This window comes from Monodon monoceros, unplaced genomic scaffold, assembly GCF_005190385.1.
Source record: "Monodon monoceros isolate NGI ecotype Baffin Bay Population unplaced genomic scaffold, NGI_Narwhal_1 Super_Scaffold_8, whole genome shotgun sequence".
Classification (NCBI taxonomy): Eukaryota; Metazoa; Chordata; class Mammalia; order Artiodactyla; family Monodontidae; genus Monodon; species Monodon monoceros.
The window spans coordinates 73992095-74020063 of record NW_021703785.1 but is presented as its reverse complement, the minus strand read 5'-3'; the positions used below and the strand labels follow the sequence as shown (position 1 = coordinate 74020063).

Here is a 27969-nt window from a genome sequence, read left to right as displayed (position 1 = left end):
GGGAGCGGCCTGCCTGAATCAAGGTGTGATGACAAGTTAGAGAAAAGGAGAAAGGGTGCCACAGTGATACCTTTTTATATTTTAAAAATGGTGAGAATGGGGCATTCTGAGGGCAGGAAGTAGTATAGAGGAACAAGGATTAGAACTTAGGGTAAGGATGGAAAGGTTTACCTTGAAGATCTGAAAATGCAGGGAGGAATGAAAGAAGAATCTTAAGATCAAGGGAGAAGGTCAGGGATGAGGTCAAGTTAAGTAGGGGATGTTCACACACCCTGTTCAGTGCTGGGGCTGACTCATTTCTGATTTGAGAGGCAGTATGCACAGTGGTTATAACCAGTTGGGCTGAACATTTAAATCCTGGTTACACTAATAGCAACTTTGGACAAGTTACTTGAACCTGTTTTTTTTGTTTGTTTAAAATTTGTAAAATGGAGGTAACAGCCCACAGGATTGTGAAGACTAATTAAATGTTTGCAGAGGGCTTAGAATAGTGTTTGACATGTAAGAAACAAAGTTAACTATAGAGTTCAGTCAGAACGGGTGCCATCTCTTCCACAGCACTGTTACAGTCTCATTTTGAAGTTTATAAACAGTGTGCAGTATGTGATAAGGCCAATTACCTTTAGTCTACTGCAGTGGAAAATTTTGAAAATGTGTATTCCAAAATTTGAAAAAATGTACTAGCAAAGTAAAATTGCAGTAATTTGATCTTGTACCTACAAAAGCAGCCTTTTAAATCTAATGACTGTAGGATTGGGGTCCCCGGTGCAGTCAACAGGTGACAGATGCAAGCCTGCAACCCAGATCTAGGGCCTCTTCTCCACTGAAGTTTGCACAGACCCTTCGATTCTTTATTCATTCACACTAGATAGGCTTGAGCTCCTTAAGTCACACAATTAACTTAAACCTAATTTTTTGGAGAAGAGGAGCCATGATTACCTTCCTGTTTGTGGAGAAGATACGTACTGTGCAGATCAAGAAGGCAGGAACTCATTAAAGGACTTTGAAAGCCAACTTTTCATAACGGTGTGAACTCCTACAATGGGGGCTTCGCCTGTAATTTCAGGCGAGTTGAAAATAAAGCGGTTTATTTGCTTGGTTCCAACGTGGATTTTTTTTTTTAGGTAAAATTGGTACCTAACAATATATTAGTCTCAGGTATACAGAATAATTCATTATTTGTATGCACTACAAACTGATCACCACCACAAGTCTATAGTTACCATCTGTCACCATACAGTTGACCCCCTTTACCCTTTTGCCCACCCCTGCCCCCCTCACCGTTGATAACCAACAATCTGTTCTATCTATGAGTTTGGTTTTGTCTTGTTGGTTGGTTGGTTTTGTGTTTTGGATTCTACATCTAAGTGAGGTCATGTGGTACTTGATATCTTTCTCTAATTCCACTCAGCATAATGCCCTCTAGGTCCAAGTTGTTGCTAATGGCAAGATTTCCTTCTTTTTTTATGGCTGAGTAATATTTCATTGCATGTATGTATGTGTCTGTATGTATCTCACAACTTTATCCATTCATCCACCCACAGACCCTTAAGGTTGTTTCCAAACCACGGCTATTATAAATAATTCCTTAGTAAACATGGGGGTGCAGAGAGCTTTTCTCCACACCCTTGCCAACACTTATCTCGTCTTTTTGACAGGTGTCAGGTGTTATTTTTGTGGTTTTGATTTGCATTTCCCTGATGATTAGTGATGTTGAGCACCTTTCCATGTGTCTGTTGGCCACCTCTATGTCCCAACATGGAATTCTTCCATCAGAAGTACAGTTAAAGAATACCTAGTGAATTTATCGTTGAATATAATGCTAAGAATGAAAAGACTTGTACTTGGTCCTTATTCACCTCTGGCTGTGACAGTACGGCTTTGAGTGAGCAGCTGAGCTGTTTCACGGTCACCGTGACGGCATGTGCTCAACCTTCGGTGTCCTGACTGCCTCACAGGCTCTTTTAGTGTTTTCCCTTCGGAGGTTGGTATCTTCAGTTTTCTCACAGCATACAGGAGCTTGGCATTTTCAGCTACTTACCGGATCCTCGGTAGGGAGTCGATGTTAAGTTTATACTTAAATTTTCATTACCATCGTGGGCGCTGGCTCAGGGGATGTTTCAGATATCAACTCTGTGTGTGTGTGTGCATGTAGGGGCAGCTGTGAAGGGGAAAGAAAGCTGTTAAACTGTTAGGCAAACTCTTGTTACTCTTACATAGAGCAGAACTCAGCCTACCTGTTTCTATTCTATCACAAACTCCAAACTTAGCTGTTGTGAAATGGAGCAGCTTATAACTTGAGTGATGAGCTGTGCTGAGGAGCTCGGGTGGTGCCTGACCTCATGTAACCTTCAGCACTGAGGTGCAGGCAGTGGCTACCATTTTCACTTCAGCGGAAGTGGAGGCCTGCTTTAAGTGACAGCTCACAAGTGGGCTGGGAACCTCTAGGTAGACAACAATAGATGACTTGAAACATACATTTCCAAAAATAGTGTTATGTTGTCCTCAGCTCGCTGCCAGCTGGCTTCCACCCGCTGCGCTGGTACTGCTCTTGCGTGAAGCTGTCTGCATTACAGACTTCTGCCAGGGGACCGTCATCCAGAGTATGTGGGCATGCTTCAGTTGTGGTGCAAACCAAAACACCTGTCTTTTAAGGAAATGATATGGTCATGGTTTCCAGGTTGAGTGTCAGAGCAGCCAGGTGAGGTCTGAGTGTTCTGGTGTGTATTATTGCTTAGATATAGGTTGTTCTTACAAATTGCTACAGTTTCTTGGAACCTGTAATGGAACAAGCTTGAAGGAAGCATATTTATTCTGTTAGGATTAATCATGAACTAGGCAACTCTTCTATGAAGACAATCATTGATCTCCCCCCCCGCCCCGGTAATCCCTAGGAGGAATAAGCTGAAACCTAAAAAGCAATTTTAATAGTAAATACTAAAATCATTTTGATAGGCAGGACCCATCAGCCTGGGAGCGGCGTGAGGAGTTTGCTCTGTGAAGGTGCTGTCATCACACGCCCACCTCAGAACACTGTTGAGAAGAGCCACGTGAAAGGGCTTAGACGAGGGCCTGTTCAATAACAGCCGCTCTAAAGACAAAGGAGAAAAAAGGCATATGTAGCCCCCTCACGTCATGCCTTCAGCTGTCAGAATTTCCTGCTCCTACCCACGCTCCCGGGCCAGCCCAGCTGCAGCCAACAACTCCTCAGAAAGTGTCCAGGAGAGGATGAAATTAAGGCAGTTTAAACTATGAATGAGGTGAACCACCTGAGGCATTTCCAAAATCTGCATACATTATTGGAAACTGTCAGAATCTGTAGTAGTACTAGCTCCTTCCACACTTCCAGGGAATAAAATATGGGATGAATGCCGTGGGCCTGGGGGTGCAGACAAACCTGACACACAGACCCTTAGAAAGCCGCAGTCTGGTAACAAAAGGTGTAAATGCCGATGACCAAAGGCGGATTAGAAGGTGTCATGAGAAAGGCAAGTTGCTGCTGAGGATGGCATGTGACCTTGTTCAGCGCCCACAGGGGTTGGATTTAGGCTCCCGGTAGATAAAGGGTGTGGCGTGAGCTGAAACGGCAGGAGCACCGGAGCACTCACCAGGAGTTTGGCCAGAGATGAGGCTGAAGAGGACCGTAAGATGCTTCTGCAGTCAGGTGACAAGCGGGGGCGTGGTGGAGGATGGGGGGAGGGAACACAGCCCAGAGGCGGTCAGCAAGGTCTGGGCTGGGAAATGGGACGTGGAAAGAGAAGTCCATCATTAAAGCCTCAATTTCCCCATCGGAAAAGTTGAAATGCTAGCACCTGTTTGCTAAGAGTTACTTTTTAAGAATTAAATGGGTTAACGAATGTACTTAGAACCATGCCTAGCATAGTAAGACCTCAGTAAGTGTTTGATGTTATCACTAACCAGTAAATATTTTAAGTTGGCAGCCACCAGTGTAATAATGAACAAGGCAAGCAAATGAGGTCCTTGACCACATTGACCTTATGGTCCAGTGGGGCAATGAACATTAAATAAATGTACACTCAAATATTCTGTTACAGATTCTACCAAGTACTATAAAGGATGAGAATAGGGTGCCGACTGGGAAAATCGGTAAAATCTTTGATAAAATGACATTTAATCTGAGACCTGAAGCAGATGGGGCAGGACTGTTAAGAGCTTCACAAAACAAGAAAACAAGGAGTTTATGAATCATTTACCTGAAAAATTGGGGTTAGAGTTGGCCTCCAAGCTCTCCCACGTCTCCTGCTGGAACTTCTGTGGCAGCTCCACCTTCAGCCTCTCCCTTCGTGGCTCCGGGTGCACATCTCTGCACATCCAGAAAAACGTGCTGCTCTTCCTAGTAGTTCCCCAAAGTCCCACAATTGGCTCTCTTGGATATGACGTGGGTCACGTGCCCAATACCAACTGGTCAGGGACCGTGACCCTGCTTGGTTGGTCTTGGAACTGGGCTGAGCTCAGGGAAAATCGGAGTGTTTTCCTTTAAGGGGGTAGGAGTGGTGGGCAGACAAAAACGTCAAGTATCTACAGCATAAGGATGTGAGGTGAGGGATAGTCAGCTGAGCAGAGTGGGTGGGAGAAGCCATTTGGGCAGAGAGAGCACGTGTGAAGCCCGGGGCCTATGAAGCCCAGGGCAGGAAGGAAGGGAAGGAGAGGAAAGGCCGGCTGCCAGCTGGAGCCCAGGTTTTGAGACAAGAGGGAGGGGCAACTGAGGGTCGAGTCGCAGGGGGGTGGTCCTGGAGGCCATGTTGGGACCCTGGATTCATCTTGAGAGCAGTGGGAGGACACTGAAGGGTAACATTTGAAGTTTGATAAGCCGGAAGCATCCTAGTTCTAGGGAACAGAAACTAAGATCACAGGAGGGGAGTGGTAAGGGCCAGAGAAAGAGAAATTCTGGTCAAACTGAATTGAGGGGCCATTACAAGACAGGTGGAGACACCCAGCAGGCCATCGGAAATGATTAATGGAACGTTCTTTATTTCCCATCTTCAAAAACCTGGTTTCACTCACACCCCCTCTGGCTGCAGCACCATTTCTTCTCTCCCTTCTTGAGCAAAACTCATGAAAAGAGCCGTCTCAGTCCGTGATCTCTACTTCCTCACCTCCGACCTTTCCAGTCCACCCCAGAAGTCCGTCCTGAGCGCTCTGTCAGAATTAGTCAGTGCTGTCAGCAACAGCAATTTTGCCAAGTCCAGTGGTAATTCTGTCTTGTCTTGGATTCTCAGCAATATTGATAGAATCGATCACTTGGCTTGAAGTATTTCCTTCCTACTTCACCAGCTTCTTCATCTCCTTTGCTAGATTTTTCTGCCTCTTTCCATCTTCTAAAATGGAACTCCAAGACTCAGCCCTGCATGCACTTTGAATATACTCCCTCCCTCAAGCAATCTGTCCACTCTGTGGACTTAGGTACACAGAGCCATGGTAAATAGTGTATAAAAGGCTGATATAATTTGGGAGTCACCATCGTATATACAAGGCTGACCAGAGCTTACCTGGAAAAATAAAAACTAAATATCTTGAATTTTACATTGTATCAATATTTAGCAAAAATTATTACACAGTAGTTCCTAGAACAAAGAATAAATTGTTTTGTTTTAGTGGCAATTTTCTGACAAAACGAAGATTCACAATGTGACAGGTCTTCACATTTGACTTTCAAGGCCCAACCATAAAAGAGGATAATCTTTGCTGCATCAACTTTACTTAGACCGGAAGGATCTTGGGCTCCATGGACAGGGCAGCCTGGAGCTCTCAGACAGCTCTAGAGGCACAGCGGACAGTCCAGAGATGAGCACCTGGCCAGGAGTCCTGGGACCCTCCACAGAGTGTGAGGCTCAGGCTCTGTTGGGCTGCCGAGCTGGAGGGGGACCTGGAGAGGTTGCAGCCATGCTGGTAAGAGGTGATTTGAAAGGATGAAACTGACAAGTAAAAATAAAACATGCGTCCTGACTGCAGGCAAGTGTCTAATTTCCAAATGTCCGAGACACCTACTTCAGTATAGTTGCCTAGGCCTGTAAATTCCTCTCTTCCTAAATTAATTTAAGCTGTCATTTGTAAACAACAGTGCCTTAAAAGAGCACTGTTGAAATAAAAGGTGTAAAAGATTTGGGATAGTCATGAGAGGAGACAGAAGAGCAGAGCTAGACCCAAGGAAGAAGCCCAGGTCTAGCAACAACTGTCTAGCCCAGGAAGACTGAAAGTGGCCTTATCTGAGTAGCAAACAGTAACGTTTAAATTTCAAAAATTATTTACCCTGCTTCCTAATATTACTTAAACCATACTCTTCCATCAGGCAGGGTAAATTTGAAATCAGTGAAATAGTAATGATCCTTCCAAACTGAGTAACTGAACTACATGTCAACAAGACTGAGGTTAGACTAAATCAAACTTAATAAAAAGCATTTTATGACATCAGTGTCCGTGCTCATCTTTAATATGAGTTGGATTTTCAAAAGGGGAAAGATGTCGGGGAATGTGAAAAACAAAGTAAGAGCAGGTTTGCTTTCATCTTTCAGTTTCTATAATGGAAGGATGGATCCACTACAATTTCTGTAGAAAGATACAAACAGAAAATATCAATTAGGTATAACCAATAGCCTTCAACGAAACAAATGACACGACACCGATGCCATCTATTTTTACACTTATAATATGGTTGGGAGTAGATTCCCAGTGATATTGTAAAACATGGTAGTGTGGGAGCCTGAGATGCAGGGATCACGAATTCTGGACCAAAAGAGAGATGAGGGGGCTTCCCTGGTGGCGCAGTGGTTGAGAGTCCGCCTGCCCATGCAGGGGACACGGGTTCGTGCCCCGGTCCGGGAAGATCCCACATGCCGCGGAGCGGCTGGGCCCGTGAGCCATGGCCGCTGAGCCTGCGCGTCCGGAGCCTGTGCTCAGCAGCGGGAGAGGCCACGACAGTGAGAGGTCCACATACCGCAAAAAAAAAAAAAAGAGAGATGGGCTGTTACCTAGCTGGCAGATGTCAATTACAAGTGTTTATTACCATTCCAGTGTTCTCAGGTAACAAATCTAGTCCCTTTAGGATGGGAACATACTCACTTTCACTAGTTTTTCTCTGTTGCCAGCGTCTCGGACGTCCTGTCCTTCACACCGAGGAAGGAACACTTTGCTGGGTGGCACTTCTCTAACTGCTACCGGAGTAGCTAGGTTTGAGTTGTATTTTGATAAAATCTAAAAGAAAGCAAACTCCTTTCACCAAGTCATATGAACAACATAAATTTGGAAGCTGTTATAAAACATTCAAGAAAAACCAAGGAAAATTTGAAGATCTGGGTTATTTAAAACAGTCAGAATATTTAGCAGCACAGACATTCAGCAGCACAGAGATGGAGATATTAGAAGTTTAACTTGGGTGTAGCAGGGATTTCTAAAGCTCCTAAATGTACTGCTGGGTTAACGGAAGCAAGCAGCAGTGCATCCCTGTGAGCAAATCAGGCCTTTACAAAGACGTTAGGGAAATCTATACAGGAAAGAGGTGAAATAAATGCTCAAAAGAAAGATCATTAGCTATAAAGATTATAAAAACAGGAATGTGAAATATCAACTATGATTTTTTCACAAAGAAGTAATACATTAAATGCAAGTTTTCCCTCCTTTAACACAGAAGTGAAGAGAGAAGGATCACCATGGCAAACTGGAAACTGTATATAATGCCTGTAGACAGAAGCTGCTCCTTCCGCAGTTTATTATAGTGCCAGGAAAGCACAAAAGATAGAGAAGGAAGGATAACAAATACTTTACTGCTATCTTAGGATGAGTCCCTTCCAATGGCATTTGGGTATTTCCCCAAGTAGCTTTATCCTTCTCCATAAGCTAGGAAGGTCTCCAGAATGGTTATTAAGAATTCCATTTGCTTAAGCAATAACTCCCCAACACCGTAACTTTTATCAAGATGGGATGCTCAAAGAATCAGGCTGGTGGTTATTTAGTAGAGTCGGTAGTTGCTATAAACCAGTAACAGACTACTGGTAAATTATGTTGTACTAAAGAATCAAACATTCTGTGGGAATCCCCTGGCGTTCCAGTGGCTAGGACTCGGCGCTTTCAGTGCTGGGGGCCTTGGTTCAATCCCTTGCCAGGGAACTACAATCCCACCAACCTCGCGGTGGCCAAAAAGAATCAGATATTCTAATATATTTAAACAAATGTTTCTCAAACTGAGGCCCAAGACATCTCAAGTTCAAGAAACAGTGATACAAGTTACGCATGATACTCCAACTCTGGAGAACTGGAGGGTAAATGATATTTCTGACTTTGCTAGAAACACCAGTGGAAACAGTGGTCACCATGGTGATCACATTTGAACAATGATTAGAAAATATTATGAGAATACATTTTAGAACATGAAGTTAAAGAGAAAATGCCTCATGAGGGAACAAAGGCATGATGACATCACTAGCTTGTGCTCAGCTCTGAAGAGCCTTAGCCAGGTGGTCTTAGACAGGCTTAACAGCCCAGAATTTAGATTTAGATCCAAACGAGCACATTAGTCCGATGATAAATAACACAGTTAAATATGGTTTAAGGTATTTTTGCAGAAAACAAACAATAGCCTAGAAAAATAACCTGGCGAATATCTTCTGGAATTGTAGTTACTTCTGGAGGTGTAGGTGTTCTGAGCAGATTCTCATAGGAAGAAATCGTAGGAGAAGAGGGATCCGCAAAATTCTCAAAGCACTCGTCTGAATTTAAAACTAACGATGTACTGTCTTTCATTTCCAAGTCATTTGATGAACTATTTGTTTTTGATAATGGATAATTTGTGGATACCTATAGAATAAAAAGAAATAATTAAATTATGGTGGTATAAAGCAATATAGTAAATAAAAATTGTTAGTTCTGTTGTGATCTCTAAGTAGGCCCCCAAATTACCCCCTTTTCCCTGACCGAGAACTAAATAAAATCAAGGACACAGAGAAATGGCATATGGAGGAAAAAGTACCATCGTCATTACTGAAGGCTGAGCAAGAGCTTCATGTGAAATCTAAATAGGCCTGTTGGCTGAACCCCAGATTTAGACGGATTCACCACCCAGACTCAGGCAACACTATCCTGGGCCAGGTAAGAGTCGTAGGAGGATGAGCTACGCCCTCACTGCTGCCAGGGAGAAAGCCCATTCACGCCAACCTGGCCCGTCTCCCTACGGCAGAGTCAGCAATGAGGCCAGGAACATAAGCAGTGGATTACCACAAGTCGCATGGTGCTATTAAAATTTAATTATACATTAATAAAATTTAAAAAACTGAAAATTAGCTTCTTGGATGCACTAGCCACATTTTACATGCTCAGCAGCTAGCTACCACACTGGATAGCACAGATTACAGAACATTTCCATCACTGCTGAAAGATCCACTGGACGGCCCAATCTACCATATTGGTTGTCTTAAGTGTTCATACCAACTTTAAACAGGGATGAGGTTCTGATTACATAGTAAATTTGTTCAATGGGAAAAATTTGGAAAAAAAAGGCAGAGAAATCACACTTTCTGGTGTGTTTCTATCCATTCTTATTCCTTAAAATAAAATATATGTGTATATAGGGCTTCTCTGGTGGCGCAGTGGTTGAGAGAGTCCACCTGCCGATGCAGGGGACACGGGTTCATGCCCTGGTCCGGGAAGATCCCACATGCCACGGAGCGGCTGGGCCCGTGAGCCATGGCCGCTGAGCCTGCGCGTCCCGAGCCTGTGCTCAGCAACAGGAGAGGCCACAGCAGTGAGAGGCCCGCGTACCGCAAAGACAAAAACAAAAACAAACAAAAAATATATATATGTGTATGTGTGTATTTATATACATCATTTTCCATATCATTAAATATTTCTTGAAGACATTCTTTCTATATGTTCTTATCTGTTTTTCAAAACATCCTAGTCACATGACACTGGCTCTTATGGATTTACCGTAATATACTTTGCTTCCCATTTATCATTTGACATTTAGTTTGTTCCCATAGTCTGCTCTTATAAATAATGCTATTCTTGGGCTTCCCTGGTGGCGCAGTGGTTGAGAGTCCGCCTGCCGATGCAGGGGACGCAGGTTCGTGCCCCTGTCCGGGAAGATCCCACATGCCGTGGAGCGGCTGGGCCCGTAAGCTGTGGCTGCTGAGCCTCCGTGTCCAGAGCCTGTGCTCTGCAACGGGAGAGGCCACAACAGTGAGAGGCCTGCGTACCACCAAAAAAAAAAAAATCTTTGTCCCAATGTGCCTTAGAATAAATGCTGGTTAAAGGGTATGGAAAAATTTTAAAGCTCTTGATATTTCCTGCCGAATAACCCTCCGGAAACACTGTAAATATACTCCCAAAGGCTACAACAGTCTACGTTTTTTAAACAGACTGTTTGAGTCTGGAAATAGTGTATCGGATTCACTAGGGAAAAGATTAGCACTTTCAATTTTATAGAAGTTTACCAAAGCTGTGCTGTTCTTTGTAGAAGGGATTTTCAAACCAGGAGTGCAGAATGTAGGTGCCACAGGAGAATGTGTATGCTCGGCATCTAGAAGACACATACAATGGCATGAAATACATATTTGAAAATAAGGTTGAAATAAAGATTTTAACTTTTATATTATAATCTTTGTCAGTTTAATTTGTGCACTTTATTTTTAATAACTGAAGAAATTATAACTCTATTGTGTACTTGACTGGACAAGAAAAAACAAAACTGTCATATTCACAATCTAATTATTAGCACTAATAAAAGTTCAGCAGGGTTGCAAGATGCAAATGCAATACACAAAAATGAAGTTCTAGTATAAGATCAACAAACAATAAAAAATATATTTGAAAAAGAATATTTTTCACAATAGCAACAAAAAAGATAAGATACCTACATATAAATCTGTTAAAAACTGTGTAAGACCTTTACGGCAAAATCAAATTTCTGAAGAAGAAAAAGGAGGAGGAAGAGGGCAAGGAAGGCCACTTGCCCTCCAAGATATGAGGACTTCCTCTAAAGCTGTAGTAACTAAAAGCAGTGTAACACTGGCCAAGGATGGAAGAACTGGCTACTGGAATGGAAGAGAGAACCTAGAAACGAGAACATGTGTATATGGACATTTGCTATCTGTAACAAAGTATGCAAGCACCCTAAAAATACCAAAGAGAAAAAGTAAACATGTTAGCAAAACGGTCAAACTGGCAAAAGTTTATTAAGTCTAATCATCAAGTGCTGAAAAAGATGGAGAAACAAAAACTCAAACACTGTTGGTGAGAATAAACCACAATAGCCACTCTACAGTGGCAATTTAGCATTTTCTAGAATAAGTAAAGATATGCATCCCCTTTGATCTAGAAATTCTACTCCAAGATGTGAGAGACATGTGTCCAAAGGACAATTTAACTAGAGCACTGCCTGTAATAGTAAACAAACAAACAAACAAAAACAATTTAACTATCCCTTAAGAAACAAATGAATAGGGACTTCCCTGGTGGCACAGTGGTTAAGAATCTGCCTGCCAATGCAGGGGACACAGGTTGGAGCCCTGGCCTGGGAAGATCCCACATGCCATGGAGCAACTAAGCCCACGTGCCAGAACTACTGAGCATGTGCTCTAGAGCCCGTAAGCCACAACTACTGAGCCCGCATGCCACAAATATTTAAGCCCATGCGCCTAGAGCCTGTGCTCCACAACAAGAGAAGCCACCGCAATGAGAAGCTCGCACACCGCAACGCAGAGTAGCCCCCGCTCGCTGCAACTAGAGGAAGCCCACGCACAGCAATGAAGACCCAATGCAGCCAAATATAAATAAAATTATAAAAACAAAAAAACAGCACAAAACAGAAAACCAAGGAGGCTGAAGGATAACATTCTAAAATATATCTTACAGGAATCTGAGGAAAAAAATCGAGGAATTAGGAGAGAAGTAATATTATTAAAGAGGTAATATCAGAGAGTTTTCCAGAATTAAGGACATGAGTCCTTAGCTTGAAAAATCATGGCTTCACAGGCGAATTCTATCAAACCTTTAGAGAAGAGCTAACACCTATCCTTCTCAAACTCTTCCAAAATATAGCAGAGGGAGGAACGCTCCCAAACTCATTCTACGAGGCCACCATCACCCTGATACCAAAGCCAGACAAAGATGTCACAAAGAAAGAAAACTACAGGACAATATCACTGGTGAACATAGATGCAAATATCTTCAACAAAATACTAGCAAACAGAATCTAACAGTGCATTATAAGGATCATACACCAAGATCAAGTGGGGTTTATCCCAGGAATGCAAGGATTCTTCAATATATGCAAATCAATCAATGTGATACAACATATTAACAAACTGAAGGATAAAAACCATATGATATTCTCAATAGATGAAGAAAAAGCTTTCAACAAAATTCCACACCGATTTTTGATAAAAACCCTCCAGAAAGTAGGCATAGAGGGAACTTACCTCAACATAATAAAAGCCATATATGACAAACCCACAGCCAACATCGTCCCCAATGGTGAAAAACTGAAACCATTTCTACTAAGATCAGGAACAAGACAAGGTTGCCCACTCTCACCACTATTATTCAACATAGTTTTGGAAGTTTTAGCCACAGCAGTCAGAGAAGAAAATGAAACAGAAGGAATCCAAATCGGAAAAGAAGAAGTAAAGCTGTCACTGTTTGCAGATGACATGATACTATACATAGAGAATCCTGAAGATGCTACCAGAAAACTACTAGAGCTAATCAATGAATTTGGTAAAGTAGCAGGATACAAAATTAATGCACAGAAATCTCTCACATTCCTATACACTAATGATGAAAAATCTGAAAGTGAAATTAAGAAAACACTCCCGGGCTTCCCTGGTGGCGCAGTGGTTGGGAGTCCGCCTGCCCACGCAGGGGACACAGGTTCGTGCCCTGGTCCGGGAAGATCCCACGGGCCGCAGAGTGGCTGGGCCCATGAGCCATGGCCACTGAGCCTGTGCGTCCGGAGCCTGTGCTCCTCAACGGGACAGGCCACAACAGAGAGGCCCGTGTACTGCAAAAAAAAAAAAGAAAACACTCCCATTTACCACTGCAACAAAAAGAATAAAATACCTAGGAATAAACCTACCTAAGGAGACAAAAGACCTGTACACAGAAAATTATAAGACACTGATGAAAGAAATTAAATAGGTGGAGAGACATACCATGTACTTGGATTGGAAGAATCAACATTGTGAAAATGACTATACTACCATAAGCAATCTACAGATTTAATGCAATCCCTATCAAACTATCAATGCCATTTTTCACAGAACTAGAACAAAAAATTTCACAATTTGTATGGAAACACAAAAGACCCTGAATAGCCAAAGCAATATTGAGAAAGAAAAACGGAGCTGGACGAATCAGGCTCCCTGACCTCAGACTATACTACAAAGCTACAGTAATCAAGAGAGTATGGTACTGGCACAAAAACAGAAATATAGATCAATGGAACAGGATACAAAGCCCAGAGATAAACCCACGCACATATGGTCACCTTATTTTTGATAAAGGAGGCAGGAATATACAATGGAGAAAAGACAGCCTCTTCAATAAGTGGTGCTGGGAAAACTGGACAGCTACATGTAAAAGAATAAAATTAGAACACACCCTAACACCATACACAAAAATAAACTCAAAATGGATTGAAGACCTAAATGTAGGCCAGACACTATCAAACTCTTAGAGGAAAACATAGGCAGAACACTCTATGACATAAATCACAGCAAGATCCTTTTTGACCCACCTCCTAAAGAAATGGAAATAGAGACAAAAACAGACAAATGGGACCTAATGAAACTTAAAAGCTTTTGCACAGCAAAGGAAACCATAAACAAGATAAAAAGACAACCCTCAGAATGGGAGAAAATATTTGCAAATGAAGCAACTGAAAAAGGATCAATCTCCAAAATTTACAAGCAGCTCATGCAGCTCAATATCAAAAAAACAAACAACCCAATCCAAATATGGGCAGAAGACCTAAATAGACGTTTCTCCAAAGAAGATATACAGATTGCCAACAAACACGTGAAAGAATACTCAACATCATTAATCATTAGAGAAATGCAAATCAAAACTACAATGAGATATCATCTCAAACCAGTCAGAATGGCCATCATCAAAAAATCTACAAACAGTAAATGCTGGAGAGGGTGTGGAGAGGCGGGAACCCTCTTGCACTGTTGGTGGGAATGTAAATTGGTACAGCCACTATGGAGAACAGTATGGAGGTTCCTTAAAAAACTAAAAATAGAACTACCATACGACCCAGCAATCTCACTACTGGGCATATATATACCCTGAGAAAACCATAATTCAAAAACAGTCATGTACCACAATGTTCATTGAAGCTCTGTTTACAATAGCCAGGACATGGAAGAAACCTAAGTGTCCAGTGACAGATGAATGGATAAAGAAGATGTGGCACATATATACAATGGAATATTACTCAGCCATAAAAAGAAACGAAATTGAGTTATTTGTAGTGAGGTGGATCGATCTAGAGTCTGTCATACAGAGTAAAGTAAGTCAGAAAGAGAAAAACAAATACTGTATGCTAACACATATATATGGAATCTAAAAAAAAGAAAGGTCATGAAGAACCTAGGGGCAGGACGGGAATAAAGACGCAGACCTACTAGAGAATGGACTTGAGGACACGGAGAGGGGGAAGGGTAAGCTGGGACGAAGTGAGAGAGTGGCATGGATATATATACACTACCAAATGTAAAATAGCTAGTGGGAAGGAGCCGCATAGCACAGGGAGATCAGCTCGGTGTTTTGTGACCACCTAGAGGGGAGGGAGGGAGACACAAGAGGGAAGAGATATGGGGGTATGTGTATATGTATAGCTGATTCGCTTGTTATAAAGCAGAAACTAACAAACCATTGTAAAGCAATTATACTCCAATAAAGATGTGAAAAAAAAAGAAAAATCATACTAAATTCTAAACATAATAAATAAAAATCTTATAGACTACCAGGGAAAAAAAGACAGATTTTCCACAAAAGAAAGCTAATCAGACCAATAGCACTCTGCTCACCAGCAGCTCACCAGGTCACAATGGAATACTTTCTTTAAAATGTTCAAGAAAAACAAGCTGTCAATCTAGTCGTCTATATCCAGCTAAATTATCATTCAAGAATGAGCAACGACATTGTAAATCAACTATACTTCAATAAAATTTTTAAAATAAGTAAATAACATAAATGATAGCATGGGGGGGGGGAAAGAATGACACAAAAAAAGGGAAATCTAAACCCAGAAGGAATGAGTGGGATAAAAGAAGCAATGGTAAATTACTAAATTTTAGTAAGTAGAGACTGTAAAAACTGTAATAATCACACTTTTGTGGCATAAAAATAGGGTCAAACTAAATACAGTAGAAACTCTATTAACAAACAATCCTCCACTTAACCAAATTACTAATGGGTAAACGTAAGCATTCTGTTCCTTCCGTGAAATATACTGCTGATGGTATATTAAAGGATTTCAGTTGGTAAGCTATTCTTTAGAAAATCCATCCCACTTCAGAAGGCCTAAAGATATTCTCCTTTATCATTTTCTAAAAAGTTTATAGTCCATTGGGAATTGATTTCTGAGTATGATGTGCAGGAGGTAGTGGTTCATTCTTTCTATTAAAAAAAAAAAGGCCTTTATTGAATATAATCATGCTCTTATAAGTTGAGCTCAGCTTACTATGAGTCAGTTGTATTTTTGTTTTTTAATTTATTTATGTTTGGCTGTTTTGGGTCTTCATTGCTGCACGTGGGCCCTCTCGAGTTGTGATGAGCAGGGGCCACTCCTCCCTGTGGTGCACAGGCCTCTCATTGCGGTGGCCTCTCCCGTTGCAGAGCATGGGCTCCAGGCACGTGGGCCCCAGTAGTTGTGGCTCACGGGCTCCAGAGCGCACGCTCAGCAGTTGTGGCACACGGGCCCAGTCGCCCCACGGCATGTGGGATCCTCCCGGACCAGGGCTCGAACCTGTGTCCCCTGCATTGGCAGGCGGACTCCCAACCACTGCGCCACCAGGGAAGCCCCCAGTTGTATTTTTTCAAACCTGTTTATGCCAGCAGTATTTGTTAATTTAATAACCAGTGCAAATAGCACAAAAAAAGAATTTCTCTGAAAACATGTCCAAAACTTTGGAAAGACCTGACAGACAAGTTACTTTAAAAAATTTTCCAATAAATTTGGTATAGACCAGATGATTATAAATAATTATTCAGGGAAATCATAAAACTCTAGGATTTTTCATTTTATAGTATGTGAAAACCAGTGTTTTCATGTTTGCTGGGACAAATATGAAAACACTACATGAAAATGATTTTCAGTTTTTGTACTATTAAAAAAACCCCAAATTTGAAATGGTAGCTGATGTATTCTGGGCGTGGTTTACGTAAGGAAGATAATGTAGAACTCTAATCAATAGGCTGAAGCTAAACTAAAACAAAAAAAGGTATTATTGGCTCTACATCAAAAGATTGGTGAATGAATATATATTTATGTTTTAAGTTAAAATGTTAAAAACAAACAAACAAGCTGAAAAATACTGAATACAATCAGAAAGAGTATGAAAAACATTCCAGAAAATTATATTTCTCTTGTATGAAATCATGCTGAACCTGAATGGAATGGCACTTCCTATAATTCAATATTGTGAACCGAGAAGATGCAGAAGGCTGTTAGAATGTCTAAGGTGATAGAACCATTTTTTTGTACAAAGATAGTCTGAAAAGAGTATAGCTGAGAAGTAACCTGATTTTCACACTTACCATTTTTTTCCAATGGCTGGGTTATGGGGCCAGGAGTGGCAAAGAAATTATTGTTGGTCACTGGTTCTGTTTCCATGGCCTCCTCACTGGCGTGATTCATAAGGAAATAATAAGGTCAAAAAAAAGTTAATATTTAACCTCTGGAAAAAAATTTAATCTTACTATATATCATCAAGTCTGGACAAATATTCAGTTATGTTTTATGGAACAGTAGTCCCACGGAACAAACTGTTCTTTTGTTTTTAAATGTATATCCATTGCTCAAAAAAAGGTTAAGAACCATTTTGTATTGACAGTGTTGACTTAGAAGTGGGTTAAAAGTCTTTAACGTAGGGACTTGCCTGGCGGTCCAGTGGTTGGAACTCTGTGCTTCCACTGCAGAGGGGCACAGGTTTGATCCCTGGTTGGGAAACTAGGATCCAACATGCCGTGCGGCCAAAAGAACCCCAAAACAACTTTGACTTCAAGGAAAGCTATGAGTTCAACTCATTAGTTCAAATATAGGAATTGTATAGCTCATGGCTTCAAAATCATAAAGTGGAATTTTATACCGGTATACAGATAGAGATTAAGAACGTTTTTTTAAACTAAGAAGACTCATCCTGCTATCTTAAGGCAGTTCTAGCCAATTACCCAGATGTCTGAAATACAGTTATAAAGAAGAGTATCACTGAATACTAGAAGATGGTTCAATTAACCAACTGTCCTAGTGTAATTTACTGAATAATCTTTACTTCAAAAACACCTTCAGTATATATTAAGTTCTTATGTAAATTAGAGGCTGTTTCTGGGCTATTCTGTTCCTGCAGTAGGTCCATTCTGTCACAATTTTATACTGCTTTACTTACTGTAGCTTTATGTATTTTAATAACTGGTAGGTTAAGTCCCCTCATTACTGTTATTTTTCATTATTTTCTTAGTTATCCTTTTTATTCTTCCAAATAATTTTAGAATAATTCTGTCAAATATCCCTCACTTTCTACCTTAAAAAAAAAACCAAGGTTTTATTGTAATTGTATGATATCCATACATTAACTTGATATGATTGAACATCTTAATAATATTCAGTCATTCTATTCAGGATTATGGTCTATTTTTTCATCCTAATTTTCCCTTTATATAACTCAGAAATATTTAATGGTTTTATTCATATAGGTCTTTCACATACAATTGGCATGAGTATTTTACCTTTCTGTTTCAAATTTGAATGATTTTCCCCCCTGTATTTACCAATTAGTTATTAATAAAATATAGGAAAGCATATTACTTTAAATAGTTGTAACTATATAAAATATATCTTATCAATATATCAGCTTCTTTCTTGAACTTTTATTATTTCTAGAAATTTTAGGTGTGACTTTCTCGAGTTGCCCAGGCACAAAACATGGCCTAGAAATACATCAGAGTAATACTTATTTCTGTTTCCTATCTCATTACATAGGCCAGAACATCAAGAATGACATTAAAAAAAATGATGTTTAATGGTGGTAACAGATAGCTTCACTATTAAGTTAGATATTCATATTGTTTATTATGTTAATGAAGTATCTTTCCACTTAGAATTTGACCAAACAATTTAAAGGAAGAACAGGTGTCAAATTTCATAAAATTCCTTACTGAGGAATAATAATAGGATAATCTATTGAGATTATCCTAGTTTTAAATTAATTAATTTTATTTTTGGCTGCACTGGGTCTTTGTTGCTGCACGCAGGCCTTTCTAGTTGCGGCGAGCAGGGGCTACTCTTCGTTGTGGTGCACGTGCTTCTCATTGTGGTGGCTTCTCTTGTTGCAGAGCATGGGCTCCAGGCGTGCGGGCTTCGGTAGTTGTGGCTCACGGGCTCTGGCGTGCAGGCTCAGTAGTTGTGGCGCACGGGCTTAGTTGCTCCGCGGCATGTGGGATCTTCTTGGACCAGTGCTCGAACCCATGTCCCCTGCGCTGGCAGGTGGTTCCTTTACCACTGCACCACCAGGTTAAGTCCTCTTTTTTTTCTTGTTGAATCATAGAAATGGTGTATTTTATGAATTCCCAAATATTAAACTATCTTTGCATTCCTGGGATAAGCTTAATGTGGAAGTTATGCATTATAGTTTTACTATTCTGTAGAATTCAATTTATGAGTATTTTAATTGGGATTTTAACATGTATATTCACAATTAGATTGGGCCATAGCTTCCTTTGGTGTGCTCTTTCTGTGTTTGTATCAAGGGTATATCAATGTCAAACTGAACTGCAGAGTTTTCTGTCGTATTCTAGTTTTAGAAAAATAACTTTTTTTTGAGTGTGTGTTCCAATAAAATTTTATTTACAAAAAATAGGCAGTAGGCTGGGTTTGGTCTCTGGCTATAGTTTGAAGACCCCTGATAATGACAGTTCTTTTTAAAAATCATTATTTTCATAGTATCTCATTCTAAAGGCAGTTTATAATTTTTTATCCATTATACCCCACTAACTCTATGTAAGCAGGATGGGTATGGTTGTATCCATTGCACTAGCGTTTGTGAGTCTGGAGGTCCCCAGGTTAGGTGTTGGCATCTGAACTAGAACGTATGTCTCCTTCTCAGAAAAAGAACTTTTATGTAAGATGGAAGGTATATGTTCTCTGAAATTATGAAAGGATTCATCCAGGAAACCATCTGTGCCCAGAGCTTTTTGGAGCTACTTCTCTGATAACTCTTCTAGTTTTCTTCTCTGATTTTTGGTCTATATAGGTTTTCTAATTCAAGTCTGTTTTGATAATTTTGTGTTGTTTTCAAAACTTTTTAATTTATCTGAATTTTCTAAATTTCCCAGTATTATACCCTATAGTATTTCTAATAGCTTGAAAAATAAAAAATATAGCCCATAGTTCCTAATTTTGCCATTTATATTAATGTTTAAATAAGAACCAATTCTTCAACATATCAGTTTTACCCTTCTGAAAATATTTTGTAATGACATTTTATCTTTAGTGTTTACTCTCTTCACTTTTCCCCATAATTGTGGGGTTTTCTTCTGACACTTTGAGTCGAATGCTTATTTTCCTTCTTTAATAACTATAGTTCTTAAAGGTATGGATTTATATGTGGTACTGTGATATGCGGTATTTTCATTTTCATTGTAACTCATTAATTACCACTTCCATACTAATCACTCCCCATCTCTTTAGTCTAGCATGGAATTCATCACTGCGCTTCAAATTCATATTAAAATACCTAAGCTTAAGAGCACCTCAAAAGCAACATGTAAGGAAACTCATCACCTTTACTGCATCCCAAGCTGCAGGTATTTCTATTTTAGTTCCCAAGCATCACTTCAGGCAACAAAACAGAAATCTGTGATTTACCCAAGATCCTCTTCTCTTCCCAAGTCTCCATACCAAATCAGTCGTAAGTTTTTAATAATTTGACTTTATCCCTTCTTCTTTATCCTACCATATACCATCTGTTTTCAGGCTCTTACCATTCCTTCTATATCTTCCAACCTGAGGAAACTAATAGCTAACACTTTACTGATGGAATTGGTGATTCAGAGAAGTTTGAAATATGAAGTATCTTAAAATCTTTGAAGGAAAGATATTGTCTGAAACATATTTCTTCTAGGGAAAAAAAAATCAATAAATACAAAAGATTTAGAAAGTTAGATAAAATGCTCCTTTTAAGAAAGCTGCTTACCTGTTATTCTTCACATTTTTAAGTCCCATTGTATAATCTTCATTTAAACACATAGTATATTCAGAGATACCAAAGTGTTCTAACTTAGGAGTCACACACTCAAAATCATCCATCTTTAGTGCACATTTGGGAGTTTTTACTAGTGGCCGTTTGGAAAATGGAGTTAAAATTTTTGGCTCTTCCTTCTCGTTGTTTACTGCCTGGGGAGGGTTTGGCAGAACTTGGGATATCATGTACCGCTCAAGTCCAAAATCGGAAAGTTGTGGACTACGTGGAGGCTTCTCAGAAACAGAACTGCTTGGAGGAGCGGAATCCGACAAATCACCCTTCACATCAGGCTTCTCAGGATTTTCACGTTTATTGTTCTCTGGTTTAGAGTCAACGACTTCTTGCTCATCCACTGGGAGGAAAAGTCAAGGTCATATTCTGGTCAAATAGCAGACTAGAAAATGTCATATACTAAAACCACATAAAACAGCTCCATTTGAAATGTCCCAAATCAGCAAAGGTCCTGACTCTCTCCTTATTCTCTAAGGTTTTATTTCAATTGTCCCTTTAAATTTCTGACATGTACCGCCTTGTCCATCCATATCTCATCTAGGGGATTACATTAGAGAAGGGGAGTAAACTAAAATGTTAAAAGATAAAAAAACAATACTCACAAATAAAAGTGTAATTTCCTTACTTTCTCAGTTAATGTGATTTAGCAGTCTTTCTTAACATATTATGAAACTATCTTATCATGTAATGACATTTAATTACAGTGTGGAGTTAACTACAATCTAGATTTAACACAAAGTAAAATAATATTATTTTAGATTTCTAACTTACAGATGGCCTAAGGTAAAAAGGAAAGACTGTTACACAAATATAAATTTTTAACCTAAGTCAGTCTGGAACACCTGTATCAAAAACCTAGTTGAGAGAAATCAGAGGAGAAATTAGTGGGACAAGTAGTTTCTCAGTCTTTAATAGGTTATATCTGACTCCACACCCCCATACGCTTAACCACTACACTGTACATTTCAGACTAAATAACTTTACTAACAACTATACTTTTTCCCACAGTCCTCTGCCATCTCCTGGGTATACCACTGGTTAATAAGTTTGGTGTGGAACTTAGGTTGGATCCAGGATAGCACTTACAATGCCAAGAAAGAGTTCAAGAAGGAGAAATACTAGTTTTCGGTGTGAGAGACAACAGAAAGTGAAAGAGGATACCTAGAAAGAAGGTAAGTGGATTTGGTCAGGATTTGGGCAGAGATTAATTTAACAAATGATAGGGCTTCGGTTAGACAGTGAGACAGCCAGGTATAAAGGTATAAAGTAGAGAATAGAATGGCGGAAGAAAATGCAGAATGACAAATATAAAATGTGTATTAAAGAAATGTAGTATGAAGTAGAGAAGGAAAATTAACCAATAATCGGAAAGGGCTGATAGAAAGAAGAGACAGAGGAGAGGGTGAGATGAAGGAAGAGAAACTAAAATGTATTTAGAATCCCCGATGGGATAGGCTTTTTTTTTTTTTTTGGATAGGCATTTTTATATTTAATTTTTACTCCATTTAATTTCCATATTAACTGCTCCAAGCACACAAAAAATCTTTGAATATTTTTTCCTCATTTAAAAAATTAAGGTACTTAACAACATTTTGGAGAACATTCAGCTGATAGAATTTAAAGAGCCAAGATCTGAACCCACATCTTTTGATTCTAAATGCTGCCATATGTTTAAGCATTTGGAGGGAGTTAATAAAGAGATTTGTTTTAGATAATTTTGAACAGATAACATTTGGTTGCTAAATGGGAAATATTAATTGTAATAATCATACATATTTATTGAAAGAAATGGGAAATAAAATTTTCTAAAATTTCCTGTTTGTTGCATCTTTTTTAAGAAAGTACCAGGAAGGGACTTCCCTGGTGGTCCAGTGGCTACGACTCTGTGCTCCCAGTGCAGGGGGCCTGGGTTTGATCCCTGGTCAGGAAGCTAGATCCCACACGCTGCAACTAAGACCAATGAGCCAAATAAATAAATATTAAAAAGAAAATACTTATACTTTTTTATTTTTTAGGAGTCATTACAGATTGAAGGAAGTGAAGGCTTGAAGGAGGTGAAGAGGTACACACTTTTTCTATGAAGATATTACTTTCCTTGTTTTGATGGGCAACCGAAATGAACTACGATAGGATATTGTTTTTTTGTGCATGATAAGCCACGACATGTTAAATATGAAGGATGTACCATTAAAAAAAAAAGTTATAACCTTTGATTTCGTGGCTTTTGGCCCTTGGAAGAGCTGCTGATTCAGAGCTGTTTTGGCATTGTGCTTTCTGTTAATTTTGAGAAATGTTACAAGAACTACCAAAAAACCTATTGTTGAATTTATTACAAGGCTGTCACTGATGAGTTTAATAAAATAAAGTTATCACCATTATTACTACCTCTTAGGGAGGTATTAACATCTCTAGTTCACTAGTGAGGAAAAGCAATTTAGAGAAATTATCCAGGGTCACACATGTAGTAACTGGTGGAACCATTTTCTGAGTAACCAAAGTCAACCTGTCCACACCAAAGTCAACTGAATTCTTTCCATTATACCATGTGGATTATTTAATATACCTTCATATATATCCTTGATATATACATATTTGTTGAATCTAATTAATGTTTTATTTATGTACAAAGACTCTCATAGCAGAAATGAAGACACTGAAGCATATTGAAATTAGTTACTCACAGTTATGGGTATAACAATAATAATAGTTAACAATGGGTGATTAGCATACAAGGTACTGTTCTAAGCAAATTTTATCTCATTTAATCCTTATACAGCCTCAGAGGTAGATACTATTAAACATATCTACTTTATAGGACTTCCCTGTTGGTCCAGTGGTTAGGACTCGGTGCTTTCACTGCCGTGGTCCTGGGCTCAGTTCCTGGTCGGGGAACTAAGATACTGCAAGCCACGTGGCGCGGCCAAAAACAAAAAAAAATTCTCTCATTTATAGATGAGAAAGTGAGGTACAAAGTTAAGTAACTGGTCAAAGATTAATACAGCTAGTAAGTGGTGAAATTAGAGATTTGAACTCAGGCAGTTTGACTCTAAATTCTAAACCATCATGCTATCCTACCCTTCATTAGAATTTTAGAACTAAAAAGGACTTTACGAATTTATATAGCCAAAAATCTCTCATTCTATGGAAGAAGAAACTGAGAACGAGAAAAGTGAAATAGCATGCCTTAAGGTTGGTCTCTCAGCCGTTTACTGGCAGAGCTGACCAGAAACAACTATCCTCAAGTGACATAGATTTATCTGGTACCCTTCTTTCATCTAGCACTGTGTTGGTTCTCATCTAGCATTTGCAAAGGAGAGCAAGGACTGTCTTTATATTGTACCACTGATCAGCACTGCATCTAGAACACAGTGATTGCTGAATAAATGATCAAAGGACTATCATATAATGGCAGAGTCAGAACTAGAAACAATGGCCAAGCCTATAGTAGTCTTAATCGTGCTGCCTTCTTTCTTTAATACTAAAACAAATGCTATAAAATGCAAGTTATTCACACCTGAATTTTCCTTGGCACGTGGATTATATCCATACTTCTGGAAAAACTCTCTTATTTTCATGATATCCATTGAATTTTTTTTCATCAGTACTTTTGTTGCCTTTATGAAACCAATGCTTTCTTGACTTTCCAAGCTTGCTTCATCAAGAAGAATATTGACATTATCCTTTTATGAGGAAAGAAAGTACAATTTAACTTTTGACTAAGTCTATTTAGTTTTTTTAAATTACCGCATAAAAATGATAAATTAATATTGTAGGATTGATACCTTTAGAGTCCGGACTTCTGAATGAAGGTCATGTAAAACTCTCATTGGATAATCTTCAAAGTCTTCAATATGAATATTGAAAGAAAAGAGTATAACAAGGAAAAAGAAAGAAAATGTAATTTAGTATAGTTATTTAGAATTACAAAATCCTTGTAGATACTTATTTATAATTTATATCCTGTCATTTGCAAAGAAAAGTGTTAAGACTTTTAAAATTTTTATTAAACTATAACATACATACAGAAAAGTATAGAAATCATAAGTATATAGTTTGATGAACTTTCAAAGTGAACATACCTATGTAATCAGCACTCAGATCAGGGACTGGAGGAAGGAAGAGGGAATGTAGTCCTACTTAGCTGTTTTTCATTTATGGTGAGCACGTTTTGGTTCCTATTTTTAAAATCTTTGCCAGTGACAATGCTTTTGTTTTCTTCTAAAAGCTTTATTGTTTGGCCTTTTGCATTAATTAAATTAATTAACTTTTGGCTGCATTGGGTCTTCGTTGCTGCACGCGGGCTTTCTCTAGCTGTGGCGAGCAGGGGCTACTCTTCATTGAGGTGTGCGGGCTTCTCATTGCAGTGGCTTCTTTTGTTGCAGAGCATGGGCTCTAGGCACGCGGGCTTCAGTAGTTGTGCCACGTGGGCTCAGGAGCTGCAGTGCATGGGCTTAGTTGCTCCACAGCATGTAGGATCTTCTGGGACCAGGGCTCGAACCCGTGTCTCCCGCATTGGCAGGTGGATTCTTAACCACTGCACCACCAGGGAAGTCCTGGCCTTTTGCATTTAGAGCTACAATCCATCAGGAATTGATTTTTGTGTATGGCAAGAGGTAAGGATCAAGATCCATTCTTTTTTTTCCATATGAGTGTGCAATTGACCTGGCACTGAAAAGACATCCTTTATCCACTGTACCATCACCTTTCTTATTAATCAGTCGGTCATATACCTAACATAGAAGCAGTTTTTAAAAAGATTTCTCTTTTCTAAAATATGCCTCCTTTCAAGACTATCTCCTTCCACCCGTTAAAAGTTGATCAGTTTTCACATTTGTAGAGATGTGGATGGACCTAGAGACTGTCATACAGAGTGAAGTAAGTCAGAAAGAGAAAAACAACTATCGTAGATTAACGCATATATGTGTAATCTAGAAAAATGGTACAGATGAACCGGTTTGCAGGGCAGAAATACACGCAGATGTAGAGAACAAATGTATGGACGCCAATGGGGGAAAGTGAGGGTGGGTGGTGGTGGTGGTGGAATGAATTGGGAGATTGGGATTGACATATATACACTAATATGTATAAAATGGATAACTAATAAGAACCTGCTGTATAAAAAAAAGAGCTGACCAATTTTCATTAGGAAAATGCAAATCAACAACACAATGATATTGTATTTCATACCACCAGAATGACTATAATTAAAAAGAAAGACAATAGGCCTTCCCTGGTGGCGCAGTGGTTGAGAGTCCACCTGCCGATGCAGGGGACACGAGTTCGTGCCCCGGTCCGGGAAGATCCCACATGCCGCGGAGCGGCTGGGCCCGTGAGCCATGGCCGCTGCGCCTGCGCGTCCGGAGCCTGTGCTCCGCAACGGGAGAGGCCACAGCAGTGAGAGGCCCGCGTACCGCAAAAAAAAAAAAAAAAAGACAGACAATAACCAATGTTGATGAGGAAGTGGAGAAACTGCATCCCTCATTCACTGCTGGGGGAAATGTACAGTGGTGCACTTTGGTAAACAATTTGGTCGTTCCTCAAAAAGCTAAACACAGATTTACCATATGACCCAGCAATTCCGCTTCTAAATGCATACCAAAGAGAACTGAAGACATTACGTTCACATAAAGCGTTGGCACACGGGTGTTTACAACAGCATTAGTCATAATAGCCAAAGTAGAAACGACCCAAATGTTCATCAACTGATGGATAAACAAAATGTGGTAAATCCATACAATGAAACATTATTCAGCAATAAAATGTAATGAAATACTGATACATGCTACCGTGACAGGGATGAACCTTGCAACGCTTCACTAAGTGAAATGTCAGTCACAAAAGACTACAGATTGTACAATTCCATTTATAGGAGATGTCCGGAATAGGCAGATCTACAGAGACTGAAAGTAGATTAGCGGCCGCATAAAGCAGTGCGGTAGGTGGGAACAAGATTCCGGGGACTGGCTGTCAACAGTCACCGGGGTTTGTTTCGGGGGGTTATGAAAATCTAAACTCAGTGTGATGATGGTTGCACACCTCTGTGAAGATACTGAAAACCACTGAATTGTATCCTTTAACATGGTGAATTTTATGAGATTCATAACTGTGATCATAGAAGGCGAATTTAGGGGATGTTCATTTTCTCTAATTATCACAATTCCATATTTTCTGTAATACATGCAGGCCAGGAACTGAAAAAATTATTCCAACTTTTTCTTGTAAAACCAAAAGAAAAGAAAGAATGTGTGTAACCAGGCAATAGATTGGTAAGGAGGTAAATTAGCAAAAGCTTTATGGAAAACTATTCAGCTATGTCTAAAAATTCCAAAACCATTAATACAGTTTTGTGTCTTATAGCGTTATCTCAACTACGTAAACAAAGTCAAGCAAAACAAGGCAACGCTAAAAGTAAGGATGGTAGAAAAGCTACTGAACTATTAATAGCTGTGTGTTCTGACGGTGAAGTTATAGCAAAGACTTATTTTCTTCTTTCTACTTCTCTGTTACCTCAAATTTTTTGCCGTGCACGTAATATTGCTTTCACAGGCACAAGCATAAACATTTTTAAATGGCTGGAAAACTATTCATAATATAGTTAAAGGAAAATGAGTCTGCGTCTACAGGATGCGATATTTTAAGGCGGATTACAGTTATGACGCACAAAATAATCTCAAAATCTGCACTACTCTTGCAACAACTTCAAAAAGTCTCTTAATACAAACGTTAGTGGTGGAGAATTTTGCTTTATCTATATTTTAAAAAACAGTACTGCGTATTAGCTTTCGTTTTGGCAGTACGGTTTGTTGGGAAAAATACAGACACTGCAACTGTGGACCATCTGGGTGAGACCAAAGTCACTCTACATGTCAAGAACAGGGCTGAGCGGCTGAGGTTAGAAGAAACGTTTCATCTTCTCTTGGTCGTATTTTTCTTGATAAGCCCCCACTACGTGCATCTGAAAGCTCGTCGTGTGTAAATGAGCGCGTGCATCGCGAGCCCAGCCTGCCGGCTCGATTAGGGCTTTGGTTTCTAAGTGCGGCTGTTTCTCCGCCCCGCGTCCCTGGTGGGGCAGAGGCTGCGCGCAGCGCTGGTCGGGCCCGGGGGTGCCTGGGGCGAAGGGCGCCGCCGCCTTCCCCGGGAGGGCTCCTCACAGTCAGCCGCCTGTCGGTCGGCCAGTGCGCGCGCCAGCGTCCCTCACGCGGCTCACTCACCGCTGTCCTCTCCGTCCAGCGCTCGCTGCAGCCGAGCCGTCTCGCCGTCCAGGATGACGGCCAGAGACCGCAGCTTCCCGCAGAAGCCCCGGATCAGATCCATGGACGAGCCTCACGCTCGTCCTCAGCGCCCGCGCACGTTTGAATCCCGGCACCGGAAACGCCATTGGCTCCGCGACTCGCGCAAGGCCCTTCTCGCGAGAGCTGAAGCCTCGCGCGAGGAGAGGGGCGGCGCGTCGAGAAAGCGCGCTTGCGGCTTCCGGCTTCCG

At 40.1% G+C, this 27969-nt stretch overlaps 1 protein-coding gene and 1 long non-coding RNA gene across 6 annotated transcripts; one reads left to right on the top strand and one right to left on the bottom strand.

Moving 5' to 3' along the window:
• Positions 1–349: 349 nt before the first annotated feature.
• On the bottom strand, positions 350–27883 carry SKA3 (spindle and kinetochore associated complex subunit 3). 5 transcript variants are annotated; one of them, XR_003791728.1, is made up of 9 exons: positions 27701–27883; positions 24272–24333; positions 24004–24169; positions 20430–20829; positions 16777–16862; positions 10446–10531; positions 8608–8811; positions 3609–7212; positions 350–3091 (listed from the first exon to the last, which is right to left on the bottom strand). XR_003791728.1 is itself a non-coding variant. In XM_029210170.1 (9 exons), exons 1-9 carry the CDS (start codon positions 27801–27803, stop codon positions 6559–6561), a joined length of 1248 nt encoding a protein of 415 aa, XP_029066003.1. In that variant the 5' UTR covers positions 27804–27883; the 3' UTR covers positions 350–6558. The 5 variants fall into 5 exon arrangements, 3 of the variants coding, with proteins under 3 accessions (XP_029066003.1, XP_029066002.1, XP_029066004.1); XR_003791727.1 differs by having other exon boundaries at positions 350–3734; positions 4215–7212; XM_029210170.1 differs by having other exon boundaries at positions 350–6567; positions 7081–7212.
• LOC114888187 lies at positions 19914–22858 on the top strand. The gene is made up of 3 exons (XR_003791729.1): positions 19914–20144; positions 21498–21661; positions 22505–22858. It is a non-coding gene; the product is annotated as an uncharacterized LOC114888187 (long non-coding RNA).
• Positions 27884–27969: the final 86 nt, after the last annotated feature.

Excerpts from the sequence above, each read along its gene's own strand:
- SKA3 (XM_029210169.1), bottom strand. The coding sequence starts at position 27,803 with ATGGATCTGATCCGGGGCTTCTGCGGGAAGCTGCGGTCTCTGGCCGTC. Across the intron at positions 16,863-20,429 it reads AAAAATGTGAAGAATAACAG|TGAGGAGGCCATGGAAACAG; the intron begins GTAAGCAGCTTT and ends GAATCACGCCAG. Across the intron at positions 8,812-10,445 it reads CAAAGAACAGCACAGCTTTG|GTATCCACAAATTATCCATT; the intron begins GTAAACTTCTAT and ends TTTATTCTATAG.